This window comes from Triticum aestivum, chromosome 4A, assembly GCF_018294505.1.
Source record: "Triticum aestivum cultivar Chinese Spring chromosome 4A, IWGSC CS RefSeq v2.1, whole genome shotgun sequence".
Classification (NCBI taxonomy): Eukaryota; Viridiplantae; Streptophyta; class Magnoliopsida; order Poales; family Poaceae; genus Triticum; species Triticum aestivum.
The window spans coordinates 157883405-157895575 of NC_057803.1; the positions used below are offsets into that span (position 1 = coordinate 157883405).

At 44.8% G+C, this 12171-nt stretch overlaps 1 protein-coding gene across 1 annotated transcript; it reads right to left on the bottom strand.

Moving 5' to 3' along the window:
• Positions 1–3434: 3434 nt before the first annotated feature.
• Positions 3435–9993, bottom strand: LOC123085698 (neutral/alkaline invertase 1, mitochondrial). Its single transcript, XM_044507381.1, has 6 exons — positions 9239–9993; positions 5610–5775; positions 5313–5524; positions 4583–5076; positions 4166–4214; positions 3435–4069 (listed from the first exon to the last, which is right to left on the bottom strand). Exons 1-6 carry the CDS (start codon positions 9854–9856, stop codon positions 3743–3745), a joined length of 1866 nt encoding a protein of 621 aa, XP_044363316.1. The 5' UTR covers positions 9857–9993; the 3' UTR covers positions 3435–3742.
• Positions 9994–12171: the final 2178 nt, after the last annotated feature.

Here is a 12171-nt window from a genome sequence, read left to right on the forward strand (position 1 = left end):
CCAAGCACGGTCTTCACCGTCTCTATACCGAACGAGGTCCGGGGTGAAATCCGTCGGACCGTCGGAGCAACTCCACCTTGGTCATGGGTACGTCCATGTTATGCAGCCGAGGATGATCTGGGCCTCACCGGCCGCCACCACCCGGGGCCGCCGCCGCGCAGCGAGGCGATCACCCCGGCCAGGCCATGGCTGGAGTCCACCTCCACATGCACCCGGCCCGATCTTCCAGCCAGGTCCTCCACGACGTTCAGTCCGCGCCGCCGCCACCGGACCGCCACCTGAGGACCACTCCGCTGCCCAAGGCCTCCGCCCGAAACCAGTTGCCATGCCGCCAAGATCCGGATTGCAGCCACGCCACCTCACGGGAAGAGGTCCCGCCCTACCCCGTCCATCGCGAGGCAGGGAGGAGATCCCCCGTCACCGCCGTCGGCCACCGGTCATAGTCCCGTGGTGTCCTCCGGCTCCGACGGAGGGAGAGGAGGGTGGAGATGGAGGCCCGGCGGCTAGGGTTTGGAGCGCCACCCGAGTCGCCCGAGACGGGGGCGACGCGGGGCTGCAGGGGCTGCGGGTACCCGGCGTCTGTAGCAACGTACCATCCTTGCACGAGTCTCTCTGTACAGTAAATGGGACATTGAAAGGCATCAAATGAATCAACCTACCATCCTTGCACGACACAAGATACATACATGCATGCCTCCTCCTGCTGCTGCTGCTGCAAGCATGAATGTGAAACTATACAATTTAGGGGGGCAGAGTGCTCTAACACTAACACATGCTTGCATGCATGCATATATGCTGCCATTGCATGCATTGATCAAGCTGGTGCTCTTCACATGGGTAGCCTTTCTAGCGTAAGGGACTAGAAGGGCACCGGGGGCTCAAAGGCTAAGGCTATGCAAATATCATTGCCTCTTAGACTAAAACAATGAAACGAGACAAAAGGAAGAACATTTTTTCCCTAGGCAACAAACGTGACAGACAATGCATAACTAGTGGCAAACCAAAGTGCAGACACGCATGCTAGCTGTTGATCTTGAGGGTCGAAAAATAGGTTTAGATAGTGCAAGAGAATGCTCATCACGTGCCTCTCCTTGGGCTAAGTTACAAAAGGGGCGAGCACTGAACATTCTAGACTTGTGCCTTTATATCAGTTAGTGTAGATAGGGGATCTTAAGCTTATATAAGGTAGTAGAAATTATGGTCCCACCGAGACGAAAGCAAGAGATCTGGCTGCAATGAAGGATACTACTACTGCTCCTGGTGTATATCAATCTTCAACTAAATTTTCTAGGGGATTAAACCCAACACCTGATACTATCAGATATCACTATCTATCAGGCTATGAAATTTTTGTTTTGCTAAGATGTACTACTATGAATGGAGAGCAACAGGTCCACATCATGACAAGCACGAAGCTCTATTGATTCTTTTGCTTCCTCTACTCTACCCTTTGGTATGGACAATTGGGCATTTAAGAGGTGCCCACCACCTCCATCTGTCCCCTCCAAAGAGAAAAGAAAATTCTCACAATCGGCAGCTATGTACCCTGGCGCAATTGGACAGCTGCCTCACGCAGGGGGTATAGTTTTGTCCTTAAATGCTTTTTTGCGCTCTCGATCTTCTCTCTCCCCCTGCCGCACACATTTGAAAGCGCATGCAGCAGCATTTACTTTACGCTTCCAAAACGCTTCAAGGCTTTGCCATGCATGCATGCTTGATAAGGGCGCAAAGCCTCAGTTTTCTCAGCTCAGAAGTTAGTGGTAAGTGGACAAAATGGATTGAATTTGAAACAGTGAAGCAACAGCACTGTGGGCAGGCAACAGAAAGGCAGGAATCCACGCCATGTCCAGGAACAGTTGCAAGAACAGGAACAGCGATGAGCTAGGAGAAGCAAAGGGGCGAAAATGCTGCTAAGTCGTGCTAGTATCGATACAACTAAACCTTGCCCAACAGGGAAGCCTCAGAGCAGGGCATTCAAGGCATGCATGGCTCTTATCTTTTTGGTGCAAAGGCAATGCATGACTGGTGTGGGTGTTACTACTGCAGCAACCCGACTAGTCAAAATCCAAACGCGCATGCATGGCAACGGATCCAGTTTTATGGCCCCATATCTTTTGCATCTTTCTTGAGAAGAGAACTTGTGCCACACCGATTCTTCCAAGAGATACTAGCTAGGAGTAGCTAGCCTTGCCATCTCTTGGAAGTGAAATCAATGAGGTAGGTATAGATGTACAGCCAGAAACCACCCCACCAATAATACTACTACTACTTCCTCGCAAAAAAAAAAATTTACTACTCCTACTAGTATAATACTCCTAATATCCATGGCCATGATGATTCAAGAATGGAATTCCTACTAGTAGGAGTATTTCAAAACGAGATTACATTGCTAAGCTCGGTATACTGATTCGAGTCTGGATAATCCTAGCAATTCATAGTAGCGAGTTTAAAGTGTATCTTTTATGGTTCTTGAATACTTACATTACCATACCATGCTTTTCAAAAGAAAAAAGAAATACTCCTACCATGTTTTCTACTCACTCGTTGTTCTGAATCCACCAGGTTTTGTTCAAGGCCCTCTGCCCTGGACCACTGTGCTCACCTCAACTCTGCACAGCAGCCCAGTGATACATCATAAAATGACCATAAATGGGTGGCGTATGACCGTAAGATTGGACCATGAATACTGCAGATCCTAGAGCCCAATTGATTAAAAAAATAAACCAGTTGGCACGCTAAAGATCTTCCCAGATCCTATTCCTGTCTGCAAGGGAGACCTCGCAGTTCCAGGCTCCTACGAGCGATGTGTACAAGACATACTAGATGGCAGACTAGATGAGCAGGGTGGTTGCGTCTGTGACCTCCCGGTGCAGGTTGAAAGACAAGGCAGTGGAGACCCTATTGCTCCTAGGCAAAGCCCATGATTGTGTTCTGATCAAGAAACAGTAACAAAACACCTACGCAATAAGTAAAAACCTGTGCAGCTGAAGCGCGTTAAGAAGTGGCCAGGCAGACTCAGTGGTCACCATTGTCAAGTCAGTTCGTCCAGAAGGTTAAATGCTCTAAATTTACAGCTGACTAGCAGAGCAAAGTTCAAGAGACTGAGTCTGGATTTGTTCAAAGCCACAACAAGTTACAGTAGAAACTAGAACCATCAACAACTACTACTCCAGAGATGAAAATTTACCTGCTCTGTTAGGTGCCAGGGATTGCATGCATGGACCAACCAGCGGCGTGTTAAAGAGGGCGCAGTAAGAAAGCCAATTTCAGAGATCTTGACTGCTCGAGTCTTGGCTATCAGTGCTGCACAGGGCAGGACGCACACATTAGCTGGCCGGGAACAAAATGCAAATGCAGTACGAATTTACGGCGCTGACAGTTTGACTCACGGGGTGCAAGCGCGAGACAGCATATCGGGGGCAACAGGAACACACTGTCAGAGTCCGCGGTTTTATATCAGAATAAATTGATTACAAGTGGTAATATTTACATGATAGTATCTGTATAAAACTGCCAGTCAACTTGAGTTAATTGGCCTCGTGTACACAATTGCGATTACGTGAAACCTATACAACAGTGTACTCTTGTATCGATGGATTATGGGACCACCAACTTGCCAAAATAACCGGCATATGAAGTGGATACCCTGGTGATATTACAAGTGCCAACTTCTGTGTCTTAAAAGTCCAGTAAATTAGAAGAAGCACTGCAGGTCTTGGCTGTCAAGCAAAAGTATATGGAACTACACAAGGACTTGAGACCTGGCTGCACGACGGGAGCATTTGATGCGAGCGCTGTTGCTCAGGCCACAAGCACAGCCTTCCAGTAGCTCGAGATCTTCGTCACATATTAATATTGATGCCATCTCCGGACAATCCAAAAGCATTTTAGAGCTAAGAAACCCTGCAATTGTCCATGTCTGATATAGCCTCGACTGTTTTCCAATAAACCTTCCTGTCCTGGTGTCATAATATTCTGGCCACTTGTCATCTGAGAGCCTCTTCTCCACGGCTTCAACAGCCCTCCTTGCCAAGTCAGGCCTACCCATCTTGATACAGGCTAGGGTGAACTGAGTTATAACACAGACAAATAATTAATCTTATGATAGCAAAAAATAATATTAAAACATTAAGCAAAGCAAGAAAAGTTATTAGAGAATCTATACCTGCCATAGCAATGTAGGCCAAGATCCACCGTTATGATACGACCAGGGCCTGCAAGCAACAACGAAAATCTTACAAGGAGTGCTCAAATACCCAAACATACTTTTTTGCAAGAGAAATGCCGAAAGAATACAACTTGATCAATACTAGCAATGAATTTCGATTAATAACATAGGTAAAGACTCGTCATGGGGCCAAAATAGTGCTACTTAGAATGTTAGAAGCAAGTGATGCTTATTTGTAAGACTCATCATGGGGCCAAAAGAATACTACTTAGAATGTTAGAAGCAAGTGATGCTTATTTGTATTTTTCATTCAGAGAGATTCAGTTCTTGTGCAAAGCATAATAAGCACCAGAATCTGAAAATCCCGCAAACTGAATACATACACGGCACATAGAAGAATTTTCAGTTGCTTACGTGTTTTTGGGGTCGCAACCAGTGATAATACGCCATTCCTCATACTCCAGAGCAGGGTAGCATATCTTGAGAGGCATATTTGCAACTATATCATCCCATTTGGTTTCAATGAGGTTCAGGATACCCTCTGCTTGCTTTTGAGTTGCTAAAGAGGAAACAATCGCCCAGAGATTTCCAAGAGAAAAAAACCTGAAATCCATGTGAGCTGGTTGTAGGTTTCCTATAAGGTAACCACCCTTATCAGGAATCCAATCTGCAAGCCAGGATGGGATTTGCTCTGGGTAGATGTTGAACTTATTGATAGCATCATGTGAGTACTCCTCGGTCTTGTAGCGATAAATCTCATTTATCTTCTTCATATCGACCCAATAGTACTCTCTTATGTGAAAGGACAGAGCACTGAGCCTGTTGTTGATAACACGGATCAAGTTCTTAGATCCATCATCTGTACTGACCATCTCACGGGCACAGCGCAAAGCAGAATAGAACAGAGCCTGTGAAAAACTCCTGTTAGGTTCAATATGAGAACACTCTCTTTATACAGTGTATTCCTACGTATTTGTGAGCCTCGCATATACAAAGTGAAGTGTCAAACTACAATGGACATTCCATTTGAGTTGCCAGTTCAGAATTTTTATTAGAACAGAACAAATATCCTTTTACCCCATAAGGCCATAACTACCACACGATACTTGACTATATCAACATGAAGTGTACAAGATTAGCTTACCTGGATCTCAAGAGGATGCCCATGGATTCCCATCCTCCGATCAATCATGCATGATCCATCGGTGACTAACAACGTAGGGAACATGTCGAATCCATCAGTCAAGCATAAATTCAGGACTAGTCTGATGCCTGTCTGCACATCAACCCTTTCTTGTAGTGCATAGTCTCCAGTAATTTTACCATATGCCCTCAGTAGAATTATCCACCAAAGTCCTGAGAAAATATAATTTCATATGAAAATCCATGAAAACAGAACTTGCCGTCAAAGGTATAACACAAGCGCGCTCAACATACTCACCAGAGTCGACAGGTGCTACCCGCCCAATGGCTGACTCTCCGAAGTCAGGGTCAAGAACCTCCTCAAATGCTTCATTGTTTCCATCTAAAGGCACAGATCTGACTTTAAAACTAGCAGGCATCAACCCCTGACCAGGACTGTAGCAATCCACTGTCTTCTCCCAACTCTAAAAAGGTACAAAAAGAGAGATAAAGAGATACTTCCAGAAACATCGCTCGCAACTTAGATAATCAATGATATCCAGGACAACGAGAATATCAACTCTGTAGTTATTTCACAGGACGCTATTCAAGACAATTTGTCGATGCTGTTTTCAGGGGTTTGGTGCCCAGGCCTGTTTTATGAAGCACAAAACCATGTTTCCAGTATAATAATAATAATACTCCCTCCGTTCCTAAATGTAAGTCTTTTTAGAGATTTCAATAAGTGACTACATACAGATGCTCCATATGTAGTCACTTATTGAAATCTCTAAAAAGACTTATATTTAGGAACGGAGGGAGTATATGTTTCTTATTTTGAGGAGAACACACTCATGTTATCTCAGAAGATACTTATTATCGAATTATTAAACCAATATTAAGTAAGTTACTCAGAATTAACTCGAGCACTAAAATCGCTTCTGTCTATCTCTAGAAATTCAGATTCACACCATGTGTGAAAACTAGATTCACATTTTTATCCAATTATATAGTGTCCGGAATTGAATGACTGAGAAAAACAAGTTAATTTAACTAGTGCAGAAACTTGCATAGACTTTTCCCCACATCCATTAATTATTCTACAAATCGAGTTACTGGGGAGTGAAAAATAGTCGAGGAAAAAAATATTGTGACTGAAAGATGTAACTATAGGACAGCATTTCATTGTTTTGATTGATTGGAGAAGCTGAAATGGTAACTTATTATCATGTTGGGTTTGCAAAGATATTCTAAATATAAAGAGGAATGTCAGGGCATTATCTAGAGAATAAAGTTGAATTAGATTATTACAAGACAAAGGCGGGGTTATCACTAGCACTTGGTGCTAATGGCAACATGATATCTTGCTCGCTTACTCTAGCCACATTATGTCTATATAGACAACCATGTCGCACCACATATGGTAGGTCATAACAGCTGACATTATGATGCTGCTCCGAATCTCAGTGAGCCAACTTCGTACTCCCTCTGTGCTTGAAAAGAAAGCATACAAAAAAATTGAAGTCAAATGGTGCAAAATTTGACCAAGTTTGTAGGGAAATCTGTCAACAACTACTATCTAGTTAATATTGTAGTTGTTGGTAGTTTTTCCTACAAACTTGGTCAAACTTTGCACAGTTTGACATCAGACAAAATTTATACGCTTTCTTTTCAGGCACGGAGGGAGTACTACGGAAATGTAGCCTTGCAGAAGTCAAACTATAAGATGCTTAAAACTCCTCGTACAACTATATCCACAAACATACATACGTTCTTAAACAGGCCTCAAATAAGTCTGCCTAGGAGTTTCTTTTTTTGCTAGTTGTTTACCTAGTTGACATGTCATTTATGTGGAAAAAGGTGGCGCTGTGGCAATGAGATGGAAATTACTTTTTTCTTCACCTACCCTCCTCACTGCGTACCTCCTCTCTCTCTCTCTCTCTCCCTGTTCTCTCTCTGATCTGGTAGGGAGAGGAAGGGCCCCTGCTGTTGTTTCTAATTGAGTGCATGTGTTGCTGCTGAGTTGTGCAGCAGCTATTACTCCCCCACTCATGCAGCACTGCGGCCGCCCACCAGTGTGAGGCAGATCACTTAGCCCCCATTCCTCTTCATTGAACGGGCCCAAGATCAGTGAACTAAGACATACTATTTAGAGGGTGGCTGTTTTTTGTGTCTCAGGACGTATGTCAAGCTGTGCACGGTTTTCTACAAGGGCCGCACCAACCAGATCTTCCCTGGTGGGGCACTGTCCTTACCTTTGTTTACATCTCTTTCAAGAGTTCAGTCCACCACCTCCAACTTCTGCAAGGCCTCCTCATCATTATCTTTGCCCTTCGTTTTTCAGCCTCTTACAGTGCTGCTATCAGCTCTTGGCTCCACTGCTCTGTGCCTTCCGTGACATTTCCTCCTTGTCCAGAAATCTGCAGTCACGTACGAGTCCAGGTTGGCCAGTGCCCAACGCTGTAAGGTCACCAGCAACCAGATGATCGGCAGCTACAGGGAATTTCAATGTGTTCTATGGCATCACATTTCTGCAGCTCGAGGACAGCCTCAGCAGGAGCACTGGTTGGTTCATCGCTGCCAGCAACCGTAAGTATACGGCTGCAAGCCATGTTGCAGCAGCGAAAAAAGTTGCTGGTGAATGCTAAGTGTGCCACCCAGAGTGTGCCACATCAATGTTAAGTGAACCATGGTGCTGTGAGCTCCATACAACTACCAACCCCATGGTGGATAGGCAGAGAGAGGTCAGTTTCTTGGCTTGCCAATGTACCTCTAGCAAATTTGTGCCTCCGCATGCAGATTTGAGTACATACCATACACTGATCATATCAATATTGGTTAGTTATCCAACTGATTTATTTAGTTGTTGATCCGCAACATTTCAATTTGAGTCACAGATCAATAGACTTTTCTTATACCTCAGTGCTCACTGCCTAGCCCCATGCATATTATATGCAAGCGAGAGAAAATAACACATTTTAAGCTATTTAAAACACATGTATGAGTTTCTGAACATGCATATGCAAATGCAACTTGTAAGCTCACAGACCTACTTGCACCTACTCATTTTATCCCTATTTGAGCGCAGCAAGAATGTTCAACTTTTGCCAAAGCGCAACGCAGTCACCCGTATGGCCAAATCAAAAGGAACAGGGTAAACTCACTCTAACCTAAGTCACGGACTGCGCTCAAGCCCAAAACAAAAACACCGTAACTGCATGGTGAACTTCCAAATTTAACACAGTACTGTTACAATCAGATTATGAAGTGGAGGCATGGACAACATACACCGGTAGCAGACGGTGGAAGGTGTAATATATTCAAATCAAGCCTTACATTCTTAAATGAATGCTTGCAGAGTTATCCCGCCAATAAACTTGCAGAGCAGAAAAATGCTAGTCACTATGTTTCTGTTCTCTAATACTCGAGTTTTTGAAACATGTGTGCAATGCCAAAATAATCAACACCAAAGCAAGAGGTCTAAAATTCACAATATCCTCCCTCCGTTCCAAATTAATTAAAGTTCTAAGGTTGTCCTGAATCAAACTAGTTTAACTTTGACCAAATTTATAGAAAAATATAGTAAGATCTACAACATGAAATATACATAGTGAGAAGTATGTTTAATGAAATTAATTTGGCGTTGTAGATATTGATTTATTTTTCAAACTAGATCAAACTTAATAAGTTTCGACCAAAGCTAGAACTTCAATATTAATTTCGAACTGAGGGAGTACATTATTGCTGTTATCTAGAAAGGCCATTTGTGAGATAAACTAATTGTAGATATTTCCTCTGCCATCACACTGAAATGGCATTATATAATTCCACAATAACATCTATATAGCACATTGCAACATTGTGGCTACTGCATTTAACCTGAAGGAAGTATCTCATAGAGTAGACGTGTATAGTAGCAGTAACCATTTTAAGGTAAATGTGACTCACCTGGAGCTGCAAGGTGTGCAGCAAGAAGTTCTTCACGATGTCGCTCTCACCTCTGAGGAGGAAGGCGATGGCAGACGGCACGAAATCCCTGATGAAGACCTGGTCGTAATTAAGCATATGGTTGGCCGTGGACGGGTCGTTCGCTGCCACCGTGCCAACGGCGCTGCCGCAGTAATTCACGACCGCGCGGTTGAGCAACCACCACGCTTCCTTCTCCTCCGGCGACTCCTCCCTACTCCTCACCGCCTCCAGCCCTGCCTTCAGGCCCTCCAATTGCTCCTTCTGCAAAACCACCGGATCCTGCTCGGGCGCCGCGGCCGCAGAAGCTACCTCCGGGAGCGGCGGGGTAGCGGGGGGCTCCTCTAGGGGAGGCGACTCCAGCGGCGGCGACGCTGAAGCGAGGGCAGCGCGGAAGGGGTCGAGGGGCGGGGGCTTATAGCTTCCCGCCTTCGAGGACGTGCCGGATTCCACCGACGTAGAGAGAAGGCGGCGAGCAGCGGCGGCGAGCGGGGCGGCCGCGGCGAGGGAGGACGGAGAGGAGAAGTGGCGGCGCGAGAGGTATAGGAGCGCGTGGCGCTGCGCGCCCCGGCGGAGGTGGGAGATGGCGGCGGCCGCCATCGCAGCGCGCGCGAGATTTGGATTGCGGAGGAAGAAAAGCTTCGATCGGATTCGGGCGATCGAGGGATTTCGTGCTGGGTTTGCAGAGGTCCAAATCGCGGTAAGAACAACGGAAGGGGACTAGCAGTGCTTTATTACATCGTTTTAACCACGGGTGGTTTCGTTTTGGAAAGTGTAAAATATAGGCGTTGTTGGCATCGGCCGGTGCAGAAGCAGGCACGTACGTACGTGACAGTTATCCGGGTGTGTAACTTTAACACGAGCCACGCATCCAATTCGTGGGTCACGTGGGGCAGAAGGGAATTTGCGTTGGGATTTGCCAGCACCACTGAGTACTTACGAGTATTTTTCTATTTCGTGATGTTTGCTGAGCAAGGACAAAATTCAAAAAAAATTCTCTTCCATTCATCATAAATAAAGACAAGCAATAAAAATCACATCCATGTCTATAGATCACCTGACGATAACTACAAACAGCGTCACATGCAAGAAGGGACATGGTATGGGGCGCATGACAAATCCTTTAATGTGGTTTAGCCCTGCTTATGCCACTGGCTACAAGCACATGAGCGAGCCGAAGTCGCGTCATTGTTATCGTCTCTTCCTTATTAGAGTCAAGCAAACATTGTAGTAGACAGTTAGAAAGTCACCGTGCTAAGACCCCAAAAGACCAGCACACCAAAACAGTAACCGTCGCCGGTGAAATGAAGTGTAAATCGAACCAATATGTAGAAACACGAACACAAACGAACACTGGCCGAATCTAAGCAAGTCCACCGAAGACAAACACCGACTGAATCCCGCAAGATCCACAGGAGACACACCTCCACACGCCCTCAAATGACACTAGACGCATTGTTAGGACGGGGGCTAGGCTGAAAGAACCTTATTTCATCTCAGGGAGCCATCGCCGCCTCATCTTCCCGAGTAGGACACAAAACCCTAAACAAACTAAAAAAAACCTAAATTGAAGCATGAGCCCTCCCACCGGCAGGATTCATGATCCACCGTGCCTCCATAGCCGCCACATGAGACGAGGCAAATCGGCGGTGGCGGAAGGTGGGAAAACCCTAGTGTGGGAGTAGCTCATGGAAGGACAGGGAGGAAACGTTTCGTTGTTGTTCCCTTTGTTATGAGGTGGGATGCAGCGGTTACTGTTGAAACTATGCTACTCATAATCATTCAAATATCATGTCTCAACGAGTTCATCCTTTTGTGACCAAGTTGTAGATGAAACAAATGATTTTTCATGAAAAAATACTTCATCATCCTGAAACTGGCCAACTGGGTGCATCACTGATGTCTACTACACAACCTTCTTCTTGTAGACGTTGTTAGGCCTCTAAGTGCAAAGGTTTATAAGACAGTAGCAAATTTCCCTCAAGTGGGTGACCTAAGGTTTATCAATCCGTGGGAGGCGTAGGATGAAGATGGTCTTTCTCAAACAACCCTACGACCAAATAACAAAGAGTCTCTTGTGTCCCCAACACACCCAATACAATGGTAAATTGTATAGGTGCACCAGTTCGGCGAAGAGATGGTGATACAAATGCAATGTGGATGGTAGATATATGTTTTTGTAATATGAAAATATAAAAACAGCAAGGTAACTAATGATAAAAGTGAGCACAAACGGTATTGCAATGCTTCGAAACAAGGCCTAGGGTTCATACTTTCACTAGTGCAAGTTCTCTCAACATTAATAACATAATTGGATCATATAACAACCCCTCAACATGCAACAAAGAGTCACTTCAAAGTCACTAATAGCGGAGAACAAACGAAGAGATTATTGTAGGGTACGAAACCATCTCAAAGTTATTCTTTCTGATTGATCTATTCAAGAGTCCGTAGTAAAATAACATGAAGCTATTATTTCCGTTCGATCTATCCTAGAGTTTGTACTAGAATAACACCTCAAGACACAAATCAATCAAAACCCTAATGTCATATAGATACTCCGATGTCACCTCAAGTATCCGTGGGTATGATTATACGATATGCATCACACAATCTCAGATTCATCTATTCAACCAACACAAAGAACTTCAAAGAGTGCCCCGTTTCTACCGGAGAGTCAAGACGAAAACGTGTGCCAACCCCTATGCATAAGTTCACGAGGTCACAGAACTCGCAAGTTGATCACCAAAACATACATCAAGTGGATCACGTGAATATCCCATTGTCACCACAGATAAGCACATGCAAGACATACATCAAGTGTTCTCAAATCCTTAAAGACTCAATCCGGTAAGATACCTTTAAAGGGAAAACTCAATTCATCACAAGGAGATAGAGGGGAGAAACATCATAAG